At 38.1% G+C, this 26960-nt stretch overlaps 1 protein-coding gene across 2 annotated transcripts in view; it reads right to left on the bottom strand.

The window, feature by feature from the left end:
- Positions 1 to 425: 425 nt before the first annotated feature.
- Positions 426 to 26960, bottom strand: part of LOC140074045 (UPF0462 protein C4orf33 homolog) — a 55284-nt gene continuing 28749 nt past the window's right edge. For both annotated transcript variants that reach the window (XM_072119406.1, XM_072119407.1), the window contains 3 exons: positions 22409 to 22460; positions 5779 to 5984; positions 426 to 616 (listed from right to left, as the gene is read on the bottom strand). In XM_072119406.1, the coding sequence (XP_071975507.1) occupies positions 520 to 616; positions 5779 to 5984; positions 22409 to 22460 (355 nt within the window). In that variant the 3' untranslated portion in view covers positions 426 to 519. The remainder of the gene's footprint in view (positions 617 to 5778; positions 5985 to 22408; positions 22461 to 26960) is intronic.

Here is a 26960-nt window from a genome sequence, read left to right as displayed (position 1 = left end):
GGCACTCAGTGGGCACTCTGGCCATCACCAGAGATGACTCCAGGTATCTTCCTGCAGTCCCAGACAGCCCAGGACTTGCTGTGCACAGATGTATTTTAAAGTGACAGCGCTACCTGGGACTATTTTCTGCTTTATTGGTGTCCTCAGGTGCTGGTATCAATGAAAGCTGTGACAGAGAAGGGAGTATAAATCACAAATTAAATTTCTGTGTTGGCACTTTGCGATACATAAGCGGGTCTTTGTTGTAGTTTGGGCACTCGGCCTCTAAAAGGTTCGCCATCACTGTCCTAGTGTGTAATAGGCATGCGGAAGTGGTGTGGACAGCACTGCCAACCCCTTAGAACCCACCGTGATGTCTGTCACCACGGGTGTAAGGGAGCGCTGGAGGAGGAAAGTTTATTGTTTTACTAACTCCACCCAAAACATTTATAGCATTTTTTTATTATTAATTTAAAGCACTCATAGAAAATATTTCTGACCCTTGTGTCATTTGGTTTTGTAGAAAAATATTGGAAACTATCAGGCAGTAGATTCCCAGAAGTTGGAGTTGGGCTGTTGCCATTCTTCTCCCATAATCCATTTCAAGGAAAATTCTTTGAAATATTCCAGACGATGACTATAAAAGAAAAGACATACACAAATATAAATATTGCATATAAACACATGAGTAATCATTTTCAGATCCCTGATGTGCATGTTCTTATACCTCAGTTTCTCAAAATTCTATATTTTCTATCTATAACATGGCCTGGTAGATGACACAGAGAGTGGACTAGAAACATAAATATCTGTCAGCCAGATAATTATTTAGTTGCCAACTATCTTGTCTGATTTCCAATTCGTATGAACAATCACATATTTACCAACCAAGAAAATAGAGAAAACTGCTGACTATGGATTATCTCTCTGAGGAACTAGATGATAAGACATGTAAAATCTAGCCTTACAATGTTTATAACCCCCAAAAATCAGGAGAACCCAGTACACCATGGGTTTTTCAGTAGGTTCATCCAGAATACATCTAATGTATAGGGTTAGTTTTACTCTTTGAATACATAGCACACTTCTTGTAGCTATGAAAGGTCACATGTTTCCATACAAGCCTACACTATACAGTTCCATTTTACAAAAACAATCTTTTATACGTCTTTCTTTTCATGCAATAATTCCATGTCAAGGTTTTTACCAATGTGAATAAATTTATTCCAATAATTGTACAGTTCAATACACATGCCACAGTATGAATTGTTCTGTGAAAAGAATGAACAAGCCCATTCCTGCCTTTCAGAAGAGTAATTGTATATGAAAGGTGTAAGTTTTTAAATAAAAGCACTAGATGGAATACTTATTTTCTTTATTTTACATGAACAAAGTGTAAAAACAGCTAATGAAAATCTACATGAACTCAACATCTTGTACAATAACACCTCTCCAAATGTAATCATCATCTTGTCACTCTTGATCGATGTCCAGGTAGACTAAACAAATACCTCAGTAGGCAATACTGTGGGGCCCAAAACAGTTTTTCTTGTACTTTATCTAGAATAGATGAAAGTGTTGCTAACTATAAGATGTGGATGAAGATCATAAGGGTGAAAAGTATTATGCATTATGATGAAAAGATGGCATTGGAAGATCTGCTTATTTGTGAGGTCTTTAAAAAAGCAGAAACATCCTACTTATTTACCAAAACAATGGCACATATCTGCTACAATACAAAACATTATTGTAAATAGATGAAAAGCTGACCATGACCCTTACGTGACTCTTACGTAAGGTTTGTACCTAGGTATACGAATGCAGTTAAGTTCCCCTGATACATAGCGATGTGGGTGATGTTTTCTGCTAAAATATACCGTGTGGACTAAGATACTAAATGCTGGTGTAAGAAGATTTCTACTAATGTATCTTTCGAGAATTGATAAAGGAAAAAGGAATAATTGCAAAAATCGTATCAAAGTCTTGTTATTGCGGATACATTTTGGGATACATTCAGCATGGATATACAAATACAATAAAATGTGTAACATCTTTTGCACCATTCTCTGTCCATAAAAAAACAAATGAGGATGGGCTGATGAGTCTGATTTTGTTTTTATTAGTCTGTACACTCCTTTATTCCATTCTTGGTTGATTTTATTGAATTCCACAACACTCATCTTTCTTCTATTGATTTTGTTCTGAGTTGGTAACAGTTAGCTGAGATGGACAGATTCTACACATCAAATCACACTTCTTCCCTGCTGGTCTGATTTGACCTGATGTAAGAAAGCGTTTAACATTAACTCCTGGACCGGGACATTTCATGTAAGGTCATTTCACCTGTGCTTTGATATAAGTCTTCTTTGGAGCTTGATGGAATTGATCTTGACTTCTGTATTGTGGATTCTGTACTGCATTGTTTTCTTTATTCTGATCTGTTGGTTACTCTTCTATGTTTGTATTTTCCAGTCTTTGGGGGACATGTATCTTAGGTCATTGTTGCGCCTTATGTATGATCATGTCTTTTTTCTTGTGATACATGTTTAAATTTTCCTATCTTGGCATGTGCAAGTTTTGGCTTTTTTTTTACCTCTTGTTGCAAATGTCTTAAAGGAAACCTACCACTTGTAGTGGCAGGTTTCCGATGAAAATACCGGGCACCAGCTCAGGGTGAGCTGGTGCCGGAGCTTATTTTAGTTAGTGTTTTAAACCGCGGTATCGCGGTTTAAAACACTTTTTAAACGTTGTAGCCGGCGCAGGCAGGTACGCGCTCGGCGCCTACCGTGCACGCGGCTACATAGGAAGTGAATGAGAGCCGCGTGCACGGTAAGCGCCGAGCGCGTACCTGCCTGCGCCAGCTATAACGTTTAAAAAGTGTTTTAAACCGCGATACCGCGGTTTAAAACACTAACTAAAATAAGCTCCGGCACCAGCTCACCCTGAGCTGGTGCCCGGTATTTTCATCGGAAACCTGCCACTACAAGTGGTAGGTTTCCTTTAAATACACATGGACACAAGCCATAGGAGGGGGTTATGTACATGAGTGGACACTACTGTAAATTTTGGATTTGAGGCAGTGGCCTGTATTTTTAACACATGCATTTTCAAACTCATCATAACAGCTGAAAAAAGGAGATTTGCCTAATTGCATTGCTGTCAACATGATGTTTACAAAACACATATGTTAATAAGATGTTAACATACATGCTAATATAGCATTAACAAACATGTTTGTTAACATGGTTAACAGCGTTTTTTGTAAATGCCATGTTCAACGCAATGTAATTAGGCATTTTTGCTCTTCTCAACTGTTTTGATGCATTTATTAACCCATGTGTTAACGCCACGTGTGATCTCACCCTTAGAAGTAACCAATAAATTTCAATAAAATGTAAATGAAAAAAATGTATTCATTTTTTTAAAAAAAAGCCCAAACTTTTAATATCCAGCAGGTTGCAAAATTAAACATTTAAAGCATGTGAAATAATTCCAATTTACATGTTAAAAAAGGGTTCATGAAAAAAAACCCCTTCCTTTGCACCTGTCCTGGACCCGGTGCAGATTTGCATTAAAAAAAAATAAGCAAAAGAAGGACACATAAGTGAAAAGTCGCACAAAACATCCGGAAAATCAAGATACTGTACGTAAGGCACACTGCAGAAAGTGCAGACCAAGGTATACTTGAAAAACGACAGCAAAAGTCACAGTAAAAAATCACAAAAATGAGATAAACTAGCAGAAATAAAGATACATGCCCCCCTTGGTCTCCGTGTTTGCACTAGTGTTTTGCCACAGGAAGGGAACATCGACCACTTGTCACCTTCCACTTAATGTAGGGTGGGTAGGGACAGGGTTCCATTGTCTTTGTCTGTCCTGCCAGTGCATCCTAGCCAATCCTTCACTGTCTGACAAAAGTTCTTCAAAATACTATCTCTAAACTAAATAATATTTTTATATGATGAATATTTGACTTTCTGATATTGCTTTGTTCAAAAAATAAATTAAAACAGTTTTCCAGGACATTGGTTTACTTATTCTAAAAATGGGTCAATATCAAATGCATAGTTTTCAGAGACCAAACCTTCTCTTAGCTGTTTTAAACTCCTTCCAACAACAGATAAAGAGTAAATGGAAAGCGAGTTCCAATTAACTGGCATGGACACTACTTGGCCCCCCACCTTGTTCTAAACTATACCCCACCCCCCACATTTCCCAAATCAAACAAAACTGGTGCCAATCAATTGTGCTATGTTTGAGCTGGTTTGTGCACCTAAAGGCATAAACCTCCTAACATCCTAAAAAAAAGAAAAGGATGTTTGAAAAGTGATGCCAAGTTAAAGCAGACATATGGAAAATGTTAGTTATCATGTTATTTTGGTGATATGACTAACTTTTCCAAAAGTGAAAATTTTTTTATTGAAATTCAAAATTCCATTTTTTTCATGTATAAATACTAAACATATTGCTTAAATTTCTCAACCAACATGAAGTTCAATGTGTCACGAAAATACAATCTCAAAAAGGGCCGTGTCCGGAAGGTGCAAAATGGCCAAGTCGTTAAGGGGTAAATCTTTTTCCTTTTCAATAATTTAAGGAAGAAGATTTTACTGGCGAGTGCTGCTTTTTCAATCTACCAATCTACTCAGTCTATGTCAATATGTCTAATCCCTTTCTGCTGATACCTTATTCCCATTTTGCATCTCAGTATTTTACTCCCCGCATTTCATAAGCCATAACTTTTTTTTATCTTTCTGAGCCATATGAGGGCTTATTTTCTGTGTTAAAAAAAAATTGTACTTCCTTATTGGCATCATTTAATATTCCATGCAATGAAATTGCCAACCCCCCCACCACCACCACCAACACCACCACCACCACATTTCTGCCACCTTCTTCTTTTTGGGACACAGTGATACCTAACATGTTTATGATTTTTGTTTATTTCTAGTTAAGGAGTGAGGGATGATTTGAAGTTTTATTTTTTTATCACTTTCTTTTTTTACTGTTTTTTTAGGCCCCCTTAGGGTACTTGATCCCTTTGTAGACTGATCATGAAGACCACATACTGCAATACTCCTACTATGGCAGTATATGGGGATTTCACTCACGATCCATTTTGATCTGCCATTACAAATCAGGCTGTATGATAACCCTGGGAATCTTCGAGAGACTCCCAGCTGTCATAGCAACAGATCGCGACCCCCATTGAATTCAAGGGTGGTGAAAAAACACCCACCCTTCGCCACCACCATTTAAATGGCTAACAAGTGTTATCAGTGAGTGTTTGCTACATTGTGCAGCAAATACCTACTATGTATGAAGAGGGTTCATCTCATGAGCCTTCTTCATACATTCTTAATGACACCATGGCATAAAGATCCATCATGTGTCATTAAGGTGTAATTGACAAGAGCAGATTCACTTGTATTACAAACAATGTAATTGAATGAAGCCCCACAGATCAGAGGGGTCTGTACTTCTGCACCGGTTTAAAAAAAAATTGGGAATTCAGGCAACTGTGGAGAGGTGAGAAGTTGCCCTGCACCCTCCATAAATGCTTAAACTGTATTGGCATCCTAAGGACAGCAATACTGTTAAATCCATTCCAGAGCAGAAAGCAATTGGGGCCCTAGGAAGGCCAAAACAACTCTTGATTCCTATTGATTTCTGAAATGTATATCCCCTGCTGCCTATGTATATCAGCATTCTTCTTTGAGCAAGCCTCATCAAAAGAACACTATACGGTGCTCATTATGAAAAAATAGTAAAAAAAATATATAAAGAAATCACACTTACAAATTAGGGCCTTGTCCTTCAATAACGTCCTCTGGAGGTACTGGATATAGAGACTCATAAACTCTGCCAATCCCAGAGCCGTGGATGGCATAGGAATTCATCATATTAACACCAGGTGGGAAGTAGGACCAGGGGATTATAGCAGTGCCATGCCATTTTCCCCATTCCGATTTGATATCTGCTGCAAATTCCAATGGTAGCTCCACCTAATAATATATTACAATACAACATTTACTACTGAGATTATGTCCGAAACAGTTTTATACTACATGCATAATAATTAGAGGTGTCTCTGTGGCAGCAGGAACAAATACAATTATTGCTAATAATAGAACAAACAACTCTTAAACAAAAGTGAATTTTAAAAATTCCCCTTGTTAGTTTACCAATGTTTGTGATTTGGAATATACTAATGTTATAGAGGTGTAGGAGCTTGAAATTGGAGTTAGTGTTAGTGTGTTCTATTTTACATGTAGTGAATTCCAGATTGGTCAGTGTGTTCCAAATAAAGACAGAAATATAATTCTGCTCTTTCTATTATATTGAAGTTTTCTTCACATCTGTCACTTGTAATATATGAATTTCTGTAGAAAACTCTGCAAGCACAAAAAATAATTTCCATCAAAGCAGCTGAAAATAAAATAATACACCTAGGTCTGTATTCCAAGTCCAATCACCAATGTAAGATATCACACAGGGTCAAAAAGGGACTACAGCTCCAGTTTTGCATAAAGAACGAAAGGCTTCAATTGGGAGTTGATGACAGTCGTACAGCTAGGCTTCTAATAAAAGATATAGTGGTCGGACATTATTTCTCAAAATGCAGATCACTTTCAAATGATATCAGCAGTCAGATCCTCAAAGGAATGTTGAAATCTGCTCGAGAACACAAAAATGATAATGTATTTTGGCCCCTGATGATAGAACTTATAAAAGTGATTGGATTTTTAAGAAACCAAGGGAAAAGCTCTGCTCTTGAAAGCTTGTATTTAAAATATATTCTATTAGCAGAAAAATGTATCACCTGTTATTGAAGTGCATGACTTCTTCATTGCTTCATATAGGTTATGGTCTGTATGTCTACAGTAACAGATTGCATTTTGTGATACTTCCATTTTTCTTGCGTTATGCTCTGAACTTATTATCATTATTTTTATTAATACCTTTCTGCTATCTACATGGGAATATTTTCCATATAACATTTTCGCACCTTAATCCAGCTCATATTTTATTAATAAACTTTGCTAGCCCTGAAGCTGGTTTTGTTAAGCTATAAGAACAGAGGCGCATCGCTCCCAAAATGGTTTGCATTCATGCAGGACTTTGTTGATATTGGCAGGTTTCCTTTCTTGTCTGCCGTGAATCAGAACACAAGTTAATATTCCGTACTGAAATAAAGCTACTCAGAACTTTCCTTAATACACAGAGGAAATTCATATTATTATGCGATACCAATTATTATGTACCCCTTAGATAGTAAGCTACAGAATCCTCATATTCCTAATATTATATGTAAAGTAATGTAGAATGTAAGGATAAAAATATCCTTCCATCCAGGTAATCATGTTATCCTGCAACATTCAACCATAGGAAGGCTGAAACCCTATGAAGTAGTAGCCACTATGGGTAAAATGTCTTCCCAACTCCAACTAGGCAATAATAATAGATCCCTGGAGCAATGATCCATCTCCAGGAATCTAGTAACCATAATCTGATAATGTTACACTTATTTAACAGATCTAGGCATCTCTTTAACCTTTTTAATGAATTTACTATGAATACTGTAATCTCATAAAAGCTTCAGCCTCTTGATGTATCTGGCGGGATCTTCCACAGCATTTATCTGTACGCCAGACCCTGCCTGTGAAAAGTCGCCAGTTGCAGCGAGTGCGCAGGCGTGGAGGCAGTCTTCTTCTATAGATCATGGGACAGAACTCTAGTATCTTAGACTTCAGTACCTTATATTACAGTGGTGGCTAACCTATGGCACTGGTGCCAGAGGTGGCACTCAGAGCTCTTTCTGTGGGCACCCAGGCCATCACCAGAGAGGACTCCAGGTATCTTCCTGCAGTCCCAGACAGCCCAGGACTTCCTGTGCACAGAGGTATTTTAAAGTGACTGCGCTATCTGGGACTACTGGAGGAGTGGGAAGATGTGGACAGATCTGGATTATCATTGTAGCTCCTGCTCCGGCCCTGACAATTCTTCCTGTTTATGGGACCCTGCAAGGAAGCTACAATGATCATCCAAATTTCTTCTATTTTCTGCTTCATTGATGTCCTCAGGGTGCTAGTATCAATGAAAGCTGTGACAGAGCAGGGAGTATAAATCACAAATTAAATTTCTGTGTTGGCACTTTGCAATAAATAAGTGGGTCTTGGTTATAGTTTGGGCACTCGGTCTCTAAAAGGTTCGCCATCACTGTTATATTACATTTACCTTACAGAATGTCATGTTACATAGAAAATTAAGCAAAAAGCAGCAGTGTTCAGCAGTCATTGGCTAGTTACATATGCTTGAGCCTGGTTACTTTATTCTGGGACAATTTCTATATATAGCAACAGCTAAAACTCTGAAGGAAGTTGCCTTAGTTGTTCCAAAGAGGTGATATCCCATCTCATGGTTAGTAGTATTGTCACAATGGAAACCTTTTTCCACTATCATGATTGAAATATATTCATCCCATATATATATATTTTATTGAGACTGGAGCGGAAGTGTTGATAGGTTGGAACTTTGGCTATATTCAGCGTGTGGGAGCGGGCATACAGCACCCATGCCATGTAAGTCTAGTCAGGCGCCACTGTACCATGAACTAGTCATGTTAGGCCACTACTTAAAGGAAATCTACCACCAGTATCAAAAATACTGACATATTGGTGTGTGCCTCCTCTGGCAGGATCTTCTCTTCTTTTAGCTTCTTATGCCCTGGTTTTTAAGAAAAAAAGTCTTTAAAAAATCTATTAACACCTATGGAGCCTGGAGCCCCTCATGTTCTTTTGCATAATTTTAAAAGCCTTTTATTATAAAAACCAGAGCATAAGGAGCTAAAAAAAGAGCAGATCCTGCCAGAGGGGGCGCAGACCAAGATGTCCTTAAACTAACTATTTGTTGTTTTCATCTAACCCTCTCATATATTGTACTGAGGTCTAAGCCACAAATAATGCCCCCCCCCCTCCTTTAGTGTGGGTAGAACATTCATTGAACTGTTTACCCTTCAACAGGGGTCATAGTGCTCCTGCATTGCGAACATGTGATTTATGGACTTATGTTGGATATGCCATTATTTAAAGATTACTATTAAATGTTAAATTTTAATGTATTTGATCACATCCTGCTATTTGTATATTCTAATCTTGGATGAAGTGGACATTATAAATTAACAGTAAGGGGTGGTTAGAGTGTACCTAACTTATACTTTTTTGCTGTAATTTATAAATAATCTTATTGTAAATTTTTAAATGACATTCATCATCTTATGTACCTATGGAAAACCCTGTAGATACACTGGCCCTACATAGTTCTACCTTTATAATCTGTACTTAAAGTCAAGTTTGTCAATGTCCTATTGTTACGTACTCGAGACACATCAATGGAGAAGTGGAGTCAAAAGCTAAATGAAGGCGGTGCAGTAGAACAATGTACATGGATAGGTGGCGTACAGCACAGTGAACTTGTTTAAGAGCCCAATAATGTAAGCATTGAACCTTTTTGCAAGTCACATCTTGTCTTAAAACTTTAGTCTTGGTTTTTTGACCTTTCTGAAAAGGCTTGATCTACTACCATTTATCAATGAGTTGAGATGTAGTTAAAATTCCATATAAAAGGCATATCATTATTACACATCTGCAGTAATTTTTTTTATAAATCTAAACTTTTATAAAAACTAAAAAAAAATTATCTTGTCTCCCAGATAAATAATAAAAACCCATTAATTGCCTTTTTCATTTTTTTTGCTATGTAAAAATAGCAAACACACCTGCAAAAAGTCACATAAAGGAAAGTGACATTGATTGCTTAAAGTCATTCAGAGCAGGGCGCCTGTTTCCCTTCCTGAAGCCATAATATCAATGAGACACTTGGGATGAATTCAATGCCTCTGATAGGGAAATCTAATTCCACTGATCTAATCCTTTAACACTGCAATCAATCCTGAGGTTTGGTGGCCCTTATGTATTGAAGGATGAAGACAGCTTCAAATGAAAGTTTATTCATTTTTTAATATCAAAGAAGACTCCCGTGATGGCTGCAATATGTCACCACACTTTCAATATAAACCTCATCACTGCATAAAATCTTTGACATAAAAAATAGATGTTAAGAAGACAGGCTGGCGTGAAAAGAAAACCTGAGACTGTTCGCCTGTTCATTTTCTATTTTACTTTGCTTTTCAGGGCAAAAATTACTAATTCATGCACACATTTGGAAAGAAAACCACAGACAGTAGAAGAGAGACTTCTTATTACCGGCACATATCCAGCGAAAACTTTGATCCAAGATTTTATATTGTTACTTCAACCAGTAATAACTCTATTTTCAGGCATACATTGTGTGTGGGAGTTTAGGTGGGAATGTGATAAAGTTCCATTTCCTTGATTGAGGGGCATGATGACAATATTGCAACATATATGAGAACCAGAAGACTAAAATTACAAAATTCCAGGGAGAATTACTTGGAAAAATGATGCAGTGAGATAGATGTGCACAAGAAAATTAAGGTAGTTGTTGATAGCAGGTAAAACCATTCTTAGTTGACAGATGAACAAATGTAAAACTTCTTATGCGCTGGCTCCCCAATCCAAGATTCAGGCAGATAAAATATATAAAAATGTATATATTTGTATAAAATGTATAGGTTGCCATGTTACAATAAAGAAGGGCAACACATTTGGAGAACCATTGCCTTTTTATATAAATATATTGTAATCTGATATAACCAAAGCCTATACAAATTTTCCCTTCCATACCAATCACCATGTTTATTTCTAACACAGACCAGTTAAGACATGAGATATTCCTTTTTTTTCTTTTCCTTTTATTCACAATGTATATCTTTCCTTCACCTTTCAATAAAAAAACACCTTTCCATTTGAATATAGGGTAAAATGTCATATTGTATGATATGGCTCTTAAAAGTTTTAAGAATTGTCACTATTGCTCAAGGCACCAGTTTTACTTTGCACTTATTTCTATCTCTAGCAGTATTTTTTCCAGATAATTTTATTATTTTATTATTTTTTTTATTTTATATAATTTTATTATTATATGGTTGTGTTTGCTTTTTGGCAACTTGAAAGGCAAACATTTTAAGGATTATTTAAATAATAGTTTGAGGGCCTGTGAAGTGCAAAAAGAACCTTCACGAAGGAGCCATGCAGTTAAAGGAAATCTACCACATGGATGTGGTGCTACTAAACAAAGAACACTTACATGCTTGTATACGCCTCCTGAAACATTGGGGGTCATTTACTAAGGACCCGATTCGCGTTTTCCCGACGTGTTACCCGAATATTTCCGATTTGCGCCGATTGCCCCTGAATTGCCCCGGGATTTTGGCACACGCGATCAGATTGTGGCACATCGGCGCCGGCATGCACGCAACGGAAATTGGAGGGCATGGCCGAACGAAAACCCGACGGATTCGGAAAAACCGCCGCATTTAAAAAAAAAAGTGTCACGAAAATTGCACTTACCTTCACTCAGCCTGACTCAGTATTCCAATGCATTCCGATGCTCTTCAGCGAAGCAGCGCCACCTGGTGGACAGCGGAGGAACTACCTAGTGAATCCCGGCTGGACCTGAATCCAGCGCAGAGAACGCGCGGCTGGATCGCGAATGGACCGGGTAAGTAAATCTGCCCCATTATCTTTTGTTCTTTTGGCTTCTAATTGCTTAGTTTTTGGGAAAACCATATTTAAAAATTATGCAAATGAGCCACAGGGGCTTCTGGATACATGAAAGAAGCCATTTCTGCCTATCTTGTCTGATAATTATTCACACCTTCATTCAGCGTTTCTACCCCCGCTTCCAACCTCCCTAGCCAAAGACCAGAATGGAAGTGTGAATAATTATCAGATGATGTAGCTCAACAAGCTTCTGTGATGTAGACTGGAACCCCTGAACTTGCACTTGCATAATTTAAAATGACAGTTTTAAAAAAAATTAAGCTATTAGAAGAAAATAAAAAACATGTTCCGTTTCAGCAGGTACATGCTCGCATGTGAGTGTGCTTGGTTTAGAAGCACTGTATCCATGTGGTAGATTTCCTTTAAGTACAATGGCTGCAATGCTCTTATGTTCATGACTATTTTGGTGTCTGGTTTGTACTTTTACTACTTCAGTTATTCCCCACCTGGAGAACACAACACAGTTAGCATAGAGGCGGTCTCACCAATCATGCATGTATCTGAAGACACTCTAACGGTTGGTTTTAGTGTTAGTCCACCTAGCACTATGTAAAACCTAATGTTTCAATTTGAGACATTTAAACAGTAAAAGAGCATGAAGGAATTCTGTAGCTTTGGCCATAAACTCAGTAGATTCATCTGCAAATACCCAAGGGCTGTTTTTACTCCATTTTTTCTTTCATTTGAAGTGCATGGACAGGATATTCAACCCTGCCGCACTTTTCACTTCAGATCTTGAGAAAAGATAGAAAGTGTTTCTCCTTGGAAAGTTATTTCATCTTTAGTTTACTAAAAAAAAAAATAACATTAACTCAACTTCAGCATTCCCTCTGCTCTGACTGAAAACCGAACCGTAAGAACTGTAGGACTATTGAAAGTCTAGCTCCTGAAGCATGTCTGCTGTAGGCTTCTAAGGCAAGTCTGTAGTATAATATAAAAGACTTACCAGAGAAATTTCAACACCAGTCAAACCCAATAGTCGTTTTTGTTAACTAGTATGACATTGTAAGTGATTTCAGAAACTCTCTACTAGTATCATTTTTTTTTACCCAAACAGATGCCGTTCCAATTTCTGTCTTTGATTGCTCGACTGCATGCTAGGAGCTAAATTCATCTTACTGCCAACACTAAACAATCACATCTATACTAATGCTTCGCAGTGGATGTTTGTCAGCAACTGCAGTGCATATTGATCAGATATTTGCCCTAACCCTTAAGTCTAATCAAAAAATGAAGTATTAATATTCTTTTGGGCAACAGGGAAACGTTATTGCCATATATTAAAGGAATACTTTGGTTTCAGACAAGCTCCATTACATACTCTATAATATCGTATGCAGAATAAATTACTCCATTATTCAAAACATGATGTGGCCTGGGGGGAGTAATAGGGAGTTCAGACATTTCAAACAGGTCCTTACTCTATGGAAGAAAATCTATATGACGTGTCTCGGGTTCGCTATTCAGGTGGCTTGTTGATTAATTTGATTGAAGAAAATCTGTGAAACCAATTTACAAGGGATTTGAAGACTTTGTGGCGTTATTCTAACAAATGGTCCACTATTAACAAGATATATGTTTCAGGCAGCGGCATAAATGATCAGAGAAATTTACTATCCTCGGCAGCAAACAAAATGAGAATAAAGAGTTGATATGCAATACACCAACTGCCAGCAGAACGCAAATGACAGGAAGTGATAATGAAAATTACTCTGAGTAATGTTATCAACGCAATTAAAATGATGACCTTGAGAAATTACATAACGTATCAATGATATCACCTTCCCCATTGGTTTTTTTCTTCCTTGACAATTCTCCACTCTAGATTTCTCTTCTTCTGTATCAAGCCCCAAAGCTCAATAACATTGTCTTAATATCTATTTCCGTCTGCTACCTTTAGCTGTAAGGCAGGAACGATAGCTCTTCTGCATTTAATTGGCTTTGAAAAACATTAAGCAGTGTCTCTGAAAAAATAATAATTATACTGGAGAATAAGATGATTTGCAAATGATTGTTATTACGGTTTTAGGCTGAAAGATTGTTCGTCTGTACTATGGCTGCATTCACTGTAGAAGCTGAAAATTTCCATTATCATGATCTAAATTGATTTCTAAAGATCACGGTATCGCTCTTATCTTGATGTCCACATCGAAAAATTTGGTTGACATTAGGAGTCATATCATTTTTTGGGATAGGCAGTATAAATCTCAGACATAAAAATCTCTTTGACTTACATTGCATCATAATCAATAAGGATAATAATAATTGTTATATATGAAAAAACGAAATGTAGTTCAGCTTACCAAACTCCTAAATGCTCACAGTCCCATGATGCTATCACGACACAGACACACTGCAGCCAATGGGTAGAAATGCCAAAACTTCAGAAATTTGTCCAGCGCAATCCAATAACCACTCGGGATTGGAGATAAAATAATTTCTTCTTTATTAGATCACAAATTCTCCCATAAAAACAGAAACTAGTCATATGCAGTAATCAGCACCAGTCCGGTTTACGCGTTTCGACGCAGTGCGTCTTAGTCATGACTTGATGTACATTGTATATTCTGCACTGATTTCTTGATATGTAAAGTGAAGCCTCCGGTGTTTTACCTCATCAGCCAGAGATTCCTGACCATAAAATGGCTATTGATTGAAGGTCATGTGATCTCTAACTTGCGTTTCCTCATGAACAGATATCAATCACATGACCCCCTATCAACAGCCTTTTTAGGGTCAGAAATGTCAGGCTGATGAGGTAAAAGACAGGAGGCTTTACCTTACCCAAGTGTTTTTGAGTTTGTTTTTCCATTACATTTTGTACTTCAAAATGTAACTTCAAAATGTTCTGTTTTTCAAACTAATAGTCCTACTACCCAAATAAATTACTAACTAGCATTTACCATATCTCGCCTTTGAGTCATTTTAAAAAGTGTCCTTTTGTTTTATTATGACACTAGAAAGATCACAAATTGAACATCATTTTCTCAAATTTTCAAGAAAATTTTAGAACCAATTATTTTTGGGACCATTTAATTTATACAGAGGTTTTGGAAGTTCTGTTAATAGAAACCCCCCACATATCACCCTGTTCTATTAATTTCACCCTTCAAACTATTCAAAACAGCAGGTAGGAAGCTTATTAACCCAGTTTCTGTATTTTACAGAAATTCAAACAAAAGAAGGTTTGATTTCGAATTCACTAATATTTATCATTAATACATTCATTTAGCCACTAAATTTACCCACATAAACTGAATAAAAATAGAAAATGCATCTAGGACTATATTGTGCAGTTTTTTCCAAGTAAGAGGACACCCCATATGTGGATGTAAACCACTGTCAGGGCACATGGAGGGAGCAGAAGGGAAGGAGCCATTGAGCTTTTGTAGGACAGGATAGTTTTCAGGTGCCATGACGTGTTTGTAGAGCAGCTGGAGCCATGTCCACATGGGGCCTTTGGGTTGCATTTTGAAACACAATCCAAAGGCTCCACCTGCGATAACATGTTGTGGTAAGATGACGTTTAGTTAAACTTTGCGTTTATTTCTCGTGTTGGAAACACAATGTTACCAAAATATGAGGGATATAAGAGGGGAGCCTTTGGATTGTGTTTTCAAACCTAACCAAAATGCCACGTGTGAACGTGGCCTCAGGTACCACAAACCTTTATCCCAGAGAATTTGTAAACCTTTTATCATGTGGTATTGGGGGCATATTAACCCCTTGCCACTGATGGGCTTTTTCCATTTTACTTTCTGTTTATCACTCGCTACTATTTTAAAAAATCAATTAATTTTTTACTTTACCATGTACAGAGATGTATGAGGGCAAATTTTACTTCCTGGTGGCAGTATATTGGAAGTATATTGGGACCTACTATTCTTTACAGTAAAACTGCAAATGGCTCATTAAATCAGTTATGGTTCAATATTCAATATTGAACTGGGAAGTGGAAATACAATTCAAAATGCAGTAAAATTGACAAGAAACTGCATTTGCCCCATTTTCTTGTGGGATGTTTTTACATTTTGGTATAATCACAAGGATACAAAATTTATATAGGTTTTATTAGGTGTTAATAGATTTTACCAAAATTAAAAACTTTACATTTTTATGAATTTTATTTTTCATTTTAATAAATTTTTTTATTTTCTTGTGTGTTTTTTTTCACATTACTATCATATGAACCAATGATAAATAGAAAAAAAACGGCAGCACTCCATTCAAGAGAAGAAATGGTGTTTATTCCATCCTATGCAACGTTTCAGCTGTATGAAGCATGTGTCAAGCATCAAAGGCTGGGATACAGCTGAAACGTTGCATAGGATGGAATAAACACCGTTTCTTTACGTCCACATGACTCTCCTGGTGAGAGTGGAGGATAGCACCCTACTTTTTTTGCTTTTTTTCTATACAAGATTGTGCTGCTGGACTTTTGTTTTTCTATCATATGAACCTGTGATCATGTGATCACTAGTTCATACCAATGCAATGCAATAACCATGTATTGCAGTAGATTAGAAGTGTCAGCCTATGCATCTGGATCCAGGGGCTGGACCGAGCACGCATGTGCCAATGGCATCCAGGGGCTGGACCGAGCAGGCACCTTCATTAACCTTCATTAGGTGTCGGGAGGAGAGATAGGGAGCCTCCTCCCTCTGAAGGTACATCAATCCCGCAGTTACAGCATTGACTGTGGAATCGAACAGGTGAACAGCTCCAATCCGGACTGTTAGAGCAGGGTCACAGCTGTCATAAGGCAGCCAGGGCACTGCTCTTCCCTGCATGGGGGGCCCATGCAAACCTTAGGTTAGGACGACGGAGAAACCCATTGGCCTAGCCTAAGGTCCCTTAGTAACAGACAGAGAAATCCGTATGGGCGGTCACTAAGGGGTTAAAGTATTAGTTGCAAAATGCAATTTATGGGCCTCCCTTAGGCTCCTAAGCCCAGTTTGCCTAGTTATGCCCCACAAAGCAAAGTAGATCAATAGATGCATGTGGTTATTTGTATAAGATTCGGTGATGTTTTTAATCATTGTCTACTGTTCTTAGGTGACAGAAGGAGAACTTGTATGGTTTCATTTGCTATAGTTTGGCTACTATTGAGGAGATTTAACAATCTGCCTATGCCAGAAAATTGGAGTAATTTGCACCTGAAATGTTGTATGCCACATTTACTGAAGGTTTTAGAACATTTTAAGGCTAATTTCTGACTCCTACAAAAAAAAGGGGCATGTCCTTGGTAAAGAAGTGTGTCTGTGCCAGAAATAGCCCGTGCGCCAGAAAATTCTATATTGTGGTGCAGCAAACTAGACCAATTAAAAGGAGGAGCAAAGTACAACTCACCAGTCTTATATTGCACCACATAAATCATCCAGCATCAGACACAGTGATAAATCTGGTGCAGCAGAGATCTGTCTGGTTCTACTCTGCACTGGTCTGAAGGCCGACAGATTAATACATCTCCCCCTATGTGTTCAGATAAGTTTCTCAATATACTACTGCCAGGAGTCTTTGTCACCTTCTAGTCAACCTACACCAGCTTGTGTGTCTCCTTTGATCTTTTTTAGAAAATAATTAATTTTTTTCACAGAACTGAGGCACACTGGATATATATTATTCTCTTTGATCTCCGATATACTTCATCCACCACATCTGGTACCATCAGCCACTACATAGTCAAACTCACTTACATCATTTCCCCATCCTAATGCCTGAACATCTTGACCTGGTCTGGACGCTTATATACATTAAACTTCTGCCTCATGATGCTTTTGGAATCCCCATTAAAATGTAATGGCCATATTAGAGTAAATCAGAATTACCTGACTCATAGATTTGCAATTCCATACCATACAATGGGTTTATTTGTTTTCCCTCTTTGTATTTGTACAATTCAGGCGGTGATTTGCAGAACAATTCACAAAATTTATCATCCGTGCTTGTCATTTATGAATTAGATTCTCAACAACTGATGCCCGATTGTCACACTGTTATTAGCAATGCACTCCGAGGAAAAGGACATCATGTTGAAGCTAATCTAAAAGTGACAACCAATAAGGCGCCAAATTTTACTGTCATTTTTGCATAAAGGACCTGAGCCACAGGAAAGAAATGTGCCAATATATCGGAGTAAAATATAACAAAAATAAAACGAGAACTAAGACTCCATCCAGACATTAGCCCAAAGGAAAAGGTACCAGCCTCACTGATGCCTGCAAGTGTCCACATAAAGAGAGAAAACTGTTTCAGGAAGTAAATTTATGTATCAAGCTGTGTTTTTTTTTAAGTTATCCACTTGCTATGTCCTTCCCTACTTTTCCTCTTGGTTTGAAGTATCCAAATATTAGACTTTCAGCTTTCAAGACAACTGTACCCTCAACATTCCCTAAAGTTATGTCACTGTGATGAGTATGGCTAGGAGCCTCTGCTTTCAATATTAACAACTTTTACTTGCATATATGTTAGACCTTCACTTCCACTGCTGTAGACAATAATATAGGGAACCGTTATTAATGTGATATTTGTGGATTATGCTATTTTAAATCCATTTTGCACCGGGAACCCTTAACTTGTGTACACTGTCTTTTTATTACTAAATCTACATGTTTTGTAACATTATAACCTCTACTTGCTAAACGTCCTATTATACCATTTCTTACACATATATAAAAGTTACAGTATTAGTTGCTATCTTTCACAATTTGTGGGTATGTTTTTAGCATGTGATTTTTTTTCCTTCAGGGCCATGGAGGAGGTATATATCATACAATGTTTAGCTTTTGGAATTTACAAAATATTGGTATATAATTGGTTCTATTTCTCGGCCATAGGTGACTACTACTATAATATAACAATGTAATATAGAACAGGCAGTTATTACACTTCTGATTCTTCTAATATATTATTAATTTAAAATAATCAAATACCCAAATGTTTGTGAAAGTAGAAATGCTCTGGAGTGTATGTTGATATTACATTTTGTACTTATGTAAAAAGTGCTTTCAAAGAAGAGAAATCAAACAGAATCCTGTATCCTTAGAATACGGATTGATTGCCATAAGCTAGAGAAATGTCTTACTATATTTTTTCAGTTCTGATGGAATAGAGAAGTAACCGTCAGCTCACCATATAACAGCTAGAAGTTATAGTTCCCTTTTTCCTCTTTAAAATGTGTCAAGATTTCAGAAAATCCCCTTAAAATCACATAATTTTAATTAAGGTTCTTCTAACAGTGAACAATGTTTAATATATAATCAAGTCTATGACTTAAGTTTCAAAATTATCTTTCACTATTGCACTCCAAACACCGTGCTATCACCACCACCCTGTAAGCTTGCATTGCGGTCAGGAGGAGGTTACATGTTTTTTGGGAGTTTACTGTGCTGGCTAAAGTCTGGACGACTGTCTTGCAGGTCAGCTCCAAATTTACTGATTAGTTGTTAGTGACATCCCAGTATCTGTATAGTATTGCTGTCTAGTAAGACACTCGATTAACATGGTTTGGGCTTGCTTACAGTTGCTACTGCGTCCATCCGATAGTGGCTTTCTGGTTTGGTAAAATTAAGCAGGTGCTAATGGAGGATATTATGGCATCTCGTTGGGATCATCAAGATAAATTCCAGAATTCATGGTTCTACTGGAAAGTGTTTCAACACTCTTAGGCATACTGTGTCTACTTGCAATTAGTGCTATCTCTCCCTTGCTTAGGTTGTTCTGCCCCTGTACTCCATTCCATTTCCTCCTCCATGTCACTTCTGTCACATGTCTTGTATTTGTCAAAATCGTTTGCCTTACTGGCTGGAGTGATCATGCCGTTTTCATGACTGGTCATATTCTGCCTAAGGGGCCTGCATGCACCATCGGTTTTGTGTTGTTATTTGAAAATGTAACAAAAATGAAGAACTATATACATACAGTACATACACTATATATGTATGTATATAGACACTTGATCGTTGTCCGTGTTTGCTGTTTTACTGAGCAACCAGTTCTATCTGATACAATATTTTAATGAGGAGACATCTGAATACATTGACAACCCACAAATGGTATAGAGAACTTTATCCAGCACCAAAGCCCCAACTGTTTGACAATAGGTGTGGATCCAACACCAAGGACTTGTCATATTCCCCTTAAAACCCTATGACAGTGCTGATCTATAAAACAAGTGTCTTCCCAGTAATGTTCCTGCAGTCTTGTTCTCCCAGTTTGATATCCATCAAAATGACCAACTATTGCACAGTACGACGCCTGTTTTATGTGATCAAAAGGCTGTTTGATCAAGCTGGATTTCATTGGATAAGCTTCAGAGTTTTCTACATGCTGAAACTATTTGTGGATGTAACTTTTTGCTCTTTTATCAGAGACAACTTCAATTTTAGGCTCAGCAGTCGTTTAAAAGGCTCTTGTTGAGCCATTTGTATACATTAACTGTGCAGACATCCCAATCTATTTTTCAAGTCCGAGAGGGAGGGTAACTGAGTAATATTGACCATGGTGTAAAATACATCTAATAAAAGCCAAGCAAAAACGCTAGATATATTTAAGCAAAATATCTATTACAAATTTCAACACTCCTCAATGAATCCCAGTAGCAAATCATGGTTTCTTTAGAAACTATCTTGAAGGGGTGCAACTATTGCTTTGCACTTATTAAAACCGGAAGTTAAAATATATTAAAACTGTTATTTTCTGATTTTACATTTATTTTACTATATTATGGGAGCTATATGCTTAACTGCTGCATCATTATTTTGGGCAACAATAAACTCAATGGGGGAGATTTATCATACACCAGTGCTCTTGCGCCAGCGTATGACAAAATCCCCACCCCTCTGGTGCAGAAGTGCATCAAGAGGCTTAGGCCTCCTGATGTATCCAATGGTGTGTCTGCGCAGTGTAATTTTGTAATTTTGTCCCAGGCTTTCAAGGGGTCACATGATTGTGTTACCTATAAACTGATCTGCAAATATGTATGCCATAGGGGTATAATTACAGCGGGAGCAGCCATAACAGTTGCTATGGGGCCCACAGCGTCAGGGGTCCAGCCACCAAAGGTGCCACACTAAAGAAAGGAGGATGTGGACCATTATATACATGTTATACTGCACATGTTTCACAGTACACAGCTGAGCCAGCAGCTAAGATAAGGGAAGGGGACAGCAGAACAGCAGGCCCTTTACTTCCTGCATTTGGTCTGCAGCTACTGATCTGCATGAAGTCAGATTTTTGTCTCTGACATCACCAGGATCAGAAGATTGCCTGACAGTGTGTATATTCGTGTGCATACATGTATGTGTGTTTATGTTATTTTCATGTTTCTGGTGTGTATGTTTGTGCATATTCTGTATATGTGTGTATGGTATGCATATACTATATGTATGCGAGTATATGCTTTATATAGTGTATGCACGTATATGATGTTTATATACTGTATGTGTGCATATATTGGGGAACATTTACTAACCCGATCCCTGCGCGATCCCCAATCCGGAATGTCCGCCGAGGATGAACTCTGCTGCGATTTACTACGAGCGTGCGCCCAATATCCTGCATGTGTCGCTTCCCTGATCAGGTCCGCCGAAGTTCACCTTCTTCCAGGTGTATGTAAGTGCTTGGCTTGCGACACAATTTTCAAGTTAAATCCTGCGATTTGTCCGAATCCATCGGATCGTTCGTTGGCCCGCCCCCCGATTTCTGTTGCACGATCGCGTGCGTCAAAGACCCACTTTTAAGTCCCTGTCCCCATTATAAGCCCCATTATGTTTATATGCTGTACGTATGGGTGTATAAATGAAACCGGCCGCTCAAGTACTATCACCACAGGCTGCAGACAGTGAGTATGATGTAGCTGGGACCTTTCCTAGCACACGTCACACTCTGAACCCGGATGCACGGCCGTGTCATGGCGTCATCACACAGCCACACATCCTTTGACACCTGGTGGCAAGGACAAGGCAGGTGAGTATGATTTTTCTTTTTCAAAAGAGAGGAAGGCTGGTATATATAATGAGGGGGCCCATTATCTAAATTCATAAAGGGGCAGTATATACAATTCATGAAGGGGGTCAGTGTATATAATGAGGGGGGCCATTATCTAAATTCGTGCAGGGGGGTTACTATAAACTGTACAATTCATGGGGTGGTGCAGCTGGGTATATAATGAAAGAGCCCGTTATCTAAATTCATGAAGGGGGGGGGGAATATATAAAATTCATGAGGGGCAGTGTATATATATAAAGTTAGGTATTGGTTTATTTGGTTCATTTCTGCTGACAGGTTTCCATTAATGAATTAACTAGATTATAACATAGACACTAAAAAAGACACTAAGCATACTTGCCACAGACCGCTCTCATATGAGTTTGCTACATGACAAATACGTGTGACCTGGATGCATCTCATGTTTTTTGCCAGTGGGAAGGAGGTGTAGTAAGTAAACCTGGCTGATCATTGCTTCCCCCGTGAAGGAGCAGTACTAATGTCCCTTTGAATTATCTCCCTCTTAGAAATGTGTATTCGGAGACGGCAGATTCCAGTTTTAGGGAACTGGTAATTCATAAGCGATTATGAATCAGGGTCTCCTATGACATTCACAGTGTGATAATGCCAGGTTGAAATGTCAGCGCCAATGCTCGCCTTTGTTTACTAAACATGATTCCTTTGGATATGTTTTTTTTCCATCTGTAATCATTGCAAATAGTTGCATGCATACTTACTTTAAAAGCATTTCCAACGCCAGAGAGTAGTAGAACCAGATGCTGCCCGTGCCTACAATAACATGGACGTATAACAGTGAATAAAAGATTAAAATAGCCTGAAATGTTCATTGCATTGTATGAAAATGGATTCAAATGCCACTGACAGTAATGGACATCTAAAAATTACAATAGAACACTCTAACCTAAATTCATTCAGTGAGTACATGTGAAAAGCATGTCCCATAGCCAGCATGGAGTTATAAAAAGGAGGAGTCATTTAGTAGGACAGCCTCATTGCCCTGTCCTATTGATGCTCAAGTGACCTCCACCATATGTCAATATCTTGGCAATCCAAGTATAAAAGCAATCCTCACTTCCAGATGAAGTGTTACAAAGATATCTAACCATTACCTTAAGGGACCGACTCCCAATGGTACTGCATAGAGTACTTTATTAGCTTTCCAAACACGCCATTCCTCTACGTACATCATTGCTGTGGATGTACCTGCTGTCTTCCCCTTTCTATATCCTTTTTCTTCCTGGGATGTTTGTGTGAAGGGGTGGTAGTGGATGTAAATAGAGGAAAACCTGTGCATCTCCAGAATTGGCCACCGGGTAGAGGAATAGCTAATTTACATAAATATAAAAAAACTTTGGGCCCTTTAAAAGCAAAATCACCTAAACATTCATCCTTTGACAATCTTTGAAATCCATGACTGTGGACCATCACTGGTTTTACCAGTGAATGGGTTATACCCCTGCCTGGATATTTTAGTAACTAAAGGTGTAAATCCTGATAATGTATCATGGTACGCCATCAGTTTTGCAGCCTTTCAGTCAGTCTGATATTATAAGTCTTGACTTTTCTGCAGGGAAAACTGAGTATTATACAGACACCCTAGATAAATTATTCATTATTGGTGGCTTGATTTATTTTTGCAATATCATTTCAGTGTAAGGTAACTTTGTCCCCATTGATGTTTCTCTTTAGTTACCTTCGAAACCAGTTTACATAGCATTATCGGCAGAAGAAGCCACAGGCAAAGCACTTATTATTTTGCTGTGGTCTGTTTATTTGGTATATTGACAAGCTCATAATTAGCAGACTAAAAAAAATAGCTTATTTATGCACTTTATGGGTTTATATCGTACTACTGCATGTTTACAGGAATATTTTTTCAGTCCTCCTTCCATGGGGTGATGTTGCTGCTTTTTGTTCTTCAAAATGTTTTTATTGGATATATTTTATACTTAAATTGAAAATACTGAACACTTAATACTTAGAAAAAATGAAATAAAACTTAAACAATCCTCCCTTCTGCTCCTTCACTCACACATGGACAGAGCTCACAGTGGGGTAATTGAGCAGCACAGACGAGGCACATGTTTTTTAACCCCATAGGGCTCAGCGCTGTACTAGTACGGCGCTGAGCCGATGTTGGTTCGGCTCTGCACCGGAGCTCTGAACCGGCATTGGGAGTTGCGGGGTGTCAGAGGTAATCTGCATTCGAAGTGGGCTCCAATTGCGGGTGTTTAACCTATTAAATGCCACCGTCAGCGCGACAGCGCCATTTAACTTGCCTTTGGGGGCCGCCGATCGTTGCTATGGGAGTCCTGGGCTCCAATCGGGACCCCAGGGCTGCCTGAAGGCAGTGCCATTAAGATGGCGTCTATGACATCATCTTAAAGGCACAGTGTCAGCGTATGCATATGCATATATACATCAGTATTGCAGAGTATTATCATGAACAAGCAATCAGATGATTGAAAAAGGAAAAATATCCACTCTATCCGCACTGGTGAAAGGTTAAAAAAATTTTTGGTTAGTTTATTAAATTCATCAAAAAACTTTAAAAACTACAAAACATCATTAAAAAATGCAAATGGTGACGCGTTTCGGACAAAACATTGAATCAGTCCTTAGTCATATCTGATGATTGCTTGTTCATGTCCCATGGTGGAACTAATAAAAAAGTTTTAAAAAAATGTTATTCAATGAAAAATAAATTAATAAATCAATAAAAATGCCCATAAGCCCCAAAACACATAGACATATAATGCACAAAAAAGTCTAAATCATAACACAAAACCCACATATTTAGCATCAACGCGTCCGCAGCAAACCATAGAATAAAAGTAATTTATCATTAAACCCGTGCAATGACTGCCATAAATTTAAAAAAAACTGTTAAAAATTCTGATTTAAAAATGCAATAAAAAGTGATAAAAAACATATGTACTCCAGAATGATACTGTTGCAAAGTACATGTCCCGCAAAAAAACAAGCCACCAACCAGCTCCATAGACAAAAAAGTAAAAATGTTATGCCACTTGGAAGACGGCAATGCAAAAATGATAGATTTTTCTACACATTAGGGTTTTAGTTGGCAAATTAAGTAAAACATAAAACTAAAATCCGGGAAGTTGCAGGTCCCTCCTTCCCTCCTGCGCCTCGCTGTGCGTCCATAAAACAAGTAACGACCACATGTGGGGGGGTCTTTGTACTAGGGTGAAATTGCATAACAAATTATAAGACGTGTTTGCTCTTTTTATCTTTTGGAAATGTGTACATTTTAAGGCTAAAAAAACATATAACGGACAAAATTTGACCATTCGAAATTTCACCTCCATTTTGATTCAATTACTATGAAGATCTCAAGGGGTTAACAATCTTCCTAAAAACTGTGGGTTGGGTTGATTATGTAGGGTGGTTTTAATGCTAAATATATCTGCCTGAAAACGCGATGATTTTGAATTTCGCAAAATGCCAAATTTTTCAAGAAATTTGTAAATAATTTTTTTGTAAATAAACGCAAAACTTATCAGCCAACATTTACTACTAAAATTAAGTACAACATATGGGGAAAAACCAATCCCATGAGGTCCCTGGTGACAGGTTCCCTTTAAACCTAAGGAGTAGGTTCTAAAGAGTAGGAAATTGAGGCAGAAAAATTAGAGAATCTTTGGTCATTCAAATTTCTGTTAACATTTCAAATACAATGCTTTGTCAAGTTTGTTTATGAGAAAAAAATGGGATTTTAAGCCTGCTTACCTCCCCTAAGTGCACAGTCAAAAATCACCAGATTTGGAACAGAAACAGCCAACAATAAAAATCCATTCCACTCAGTGTACTGAGGCATAACCAGGGGTGTAACTAGGAGAGTCTAGGCCCTATAGAAGATTTCTGCATAGGGCCCCTTCCCCTTAAAAATATATACATTTGCAAAATCACACACATTTATGCACTCAAATATACACACACAAAGTTCTACACACATTAATACACTCTTACACACAAACACACATGTATAAACTCATATGCATATATATACACACTCCTATATACATTATATAAAAACTCAAAAGGACTTAGCCACCCGCAGCCACCCACCAGGTATATCAAGAGGCCTAAGCTTCTTGATGTATCTGGCTGTGCCGGAGGGGCGGCAGGGCTATCATACACTGGGCACAAGCAACTGAGACTTCTTCCCCCTCTATGCCACATGCTGTGGGTTGGCGCAGGGCGATGCTGCTAAAAGCCTGTGCAGTTCCAATAGCCTATGTCCGTTCAGGTGCAGGCTATGGTGCAATGCTACACCAGATCTGACATGGTCTAGAAGAGCTCCGGCGGCTAGCGCTGGGGGCAGGAATAGCATCATACTTTGGAGCACTTAGCACCAGCATATGATCCATGTCCCCCAAACTAAATAGTACATATAAATTATAAACACATTTAGTATATAAAAAATAGAAAATAGAAAGGAGGATAGTTTACCCAATCCTAATTAGCTTGCACCCACAGTTGTTTGCACGTGCTGCCCGGACTTTCTATTTGCACATTTAGTATATATACATAATATGCTTGGACTAACAGTATATACACACTCTATATACACATACTGCATATGCATACTTTACACACATACAGTATATAGTCATCATACATACCATATATCATATACACAGCCATACAGCATATACATAAACAAACATACAACATATACACATTGAGATGCACCAGATACACACACATACACTCCATAGGTACACACACATATATACAGCTGCATACTTATCAGAAGATGTATCTTCACTGTGTTGGCGGCAGTCTTCATCTCCACCTTGCTCTCTACTGGTTAAAGTCGTTGCCCCGGCGGGTCAGGTTACCAGACAGCAAGCAAACAGGTTCCTGGCAGGGGCAGACCATGCTTCCTCCTCCCCTTTGCGTGCTAGGAGGAGAGGGATTCGTTGTATGCTCGGCAGTCGTGGACTGCATAAAATTATTAACCTCACTCCCTTCTCCTCTCTGGTGGGTTCCCATATAGAAGATTTTGTAAAGACAAATGATGATTGCCCATGACACGGGTATCACAGGCCCCCGAACCTTGAGGGCCTAGCTACAGATACACCCCTGGTCATAACTACCACAGCAATAACCCATAACAATCTATAAGTATAACACATCAATTCCCATTTGCTTATTGTATCTTAAAACGGTCTAACTACAAAAGAGTCCTGATGTACACAGCTGGGGCACTATAATTTGTCACTAGATCTGTCACTATATGTG

This window comes from Engystomops pustulosus, chromosome 1, assembly GCF_040894005.1.
Source record: "Engystomops pustulosus chromosome 1, aEngPut4.maternal, whole genome shotgun sequence".
NCBI classification, from domain to species: Eukaryota; Metazoa; Chordata; class Amphibia; order Anura; family Leptodactylidae; genus Engystomops; species Engystomops pustulosus.
The sequence above is the reverse complement of the archived record's forward strand: the minus strand, read 5'-3'. Positions and strand labels throughout refer to the sequence as shown.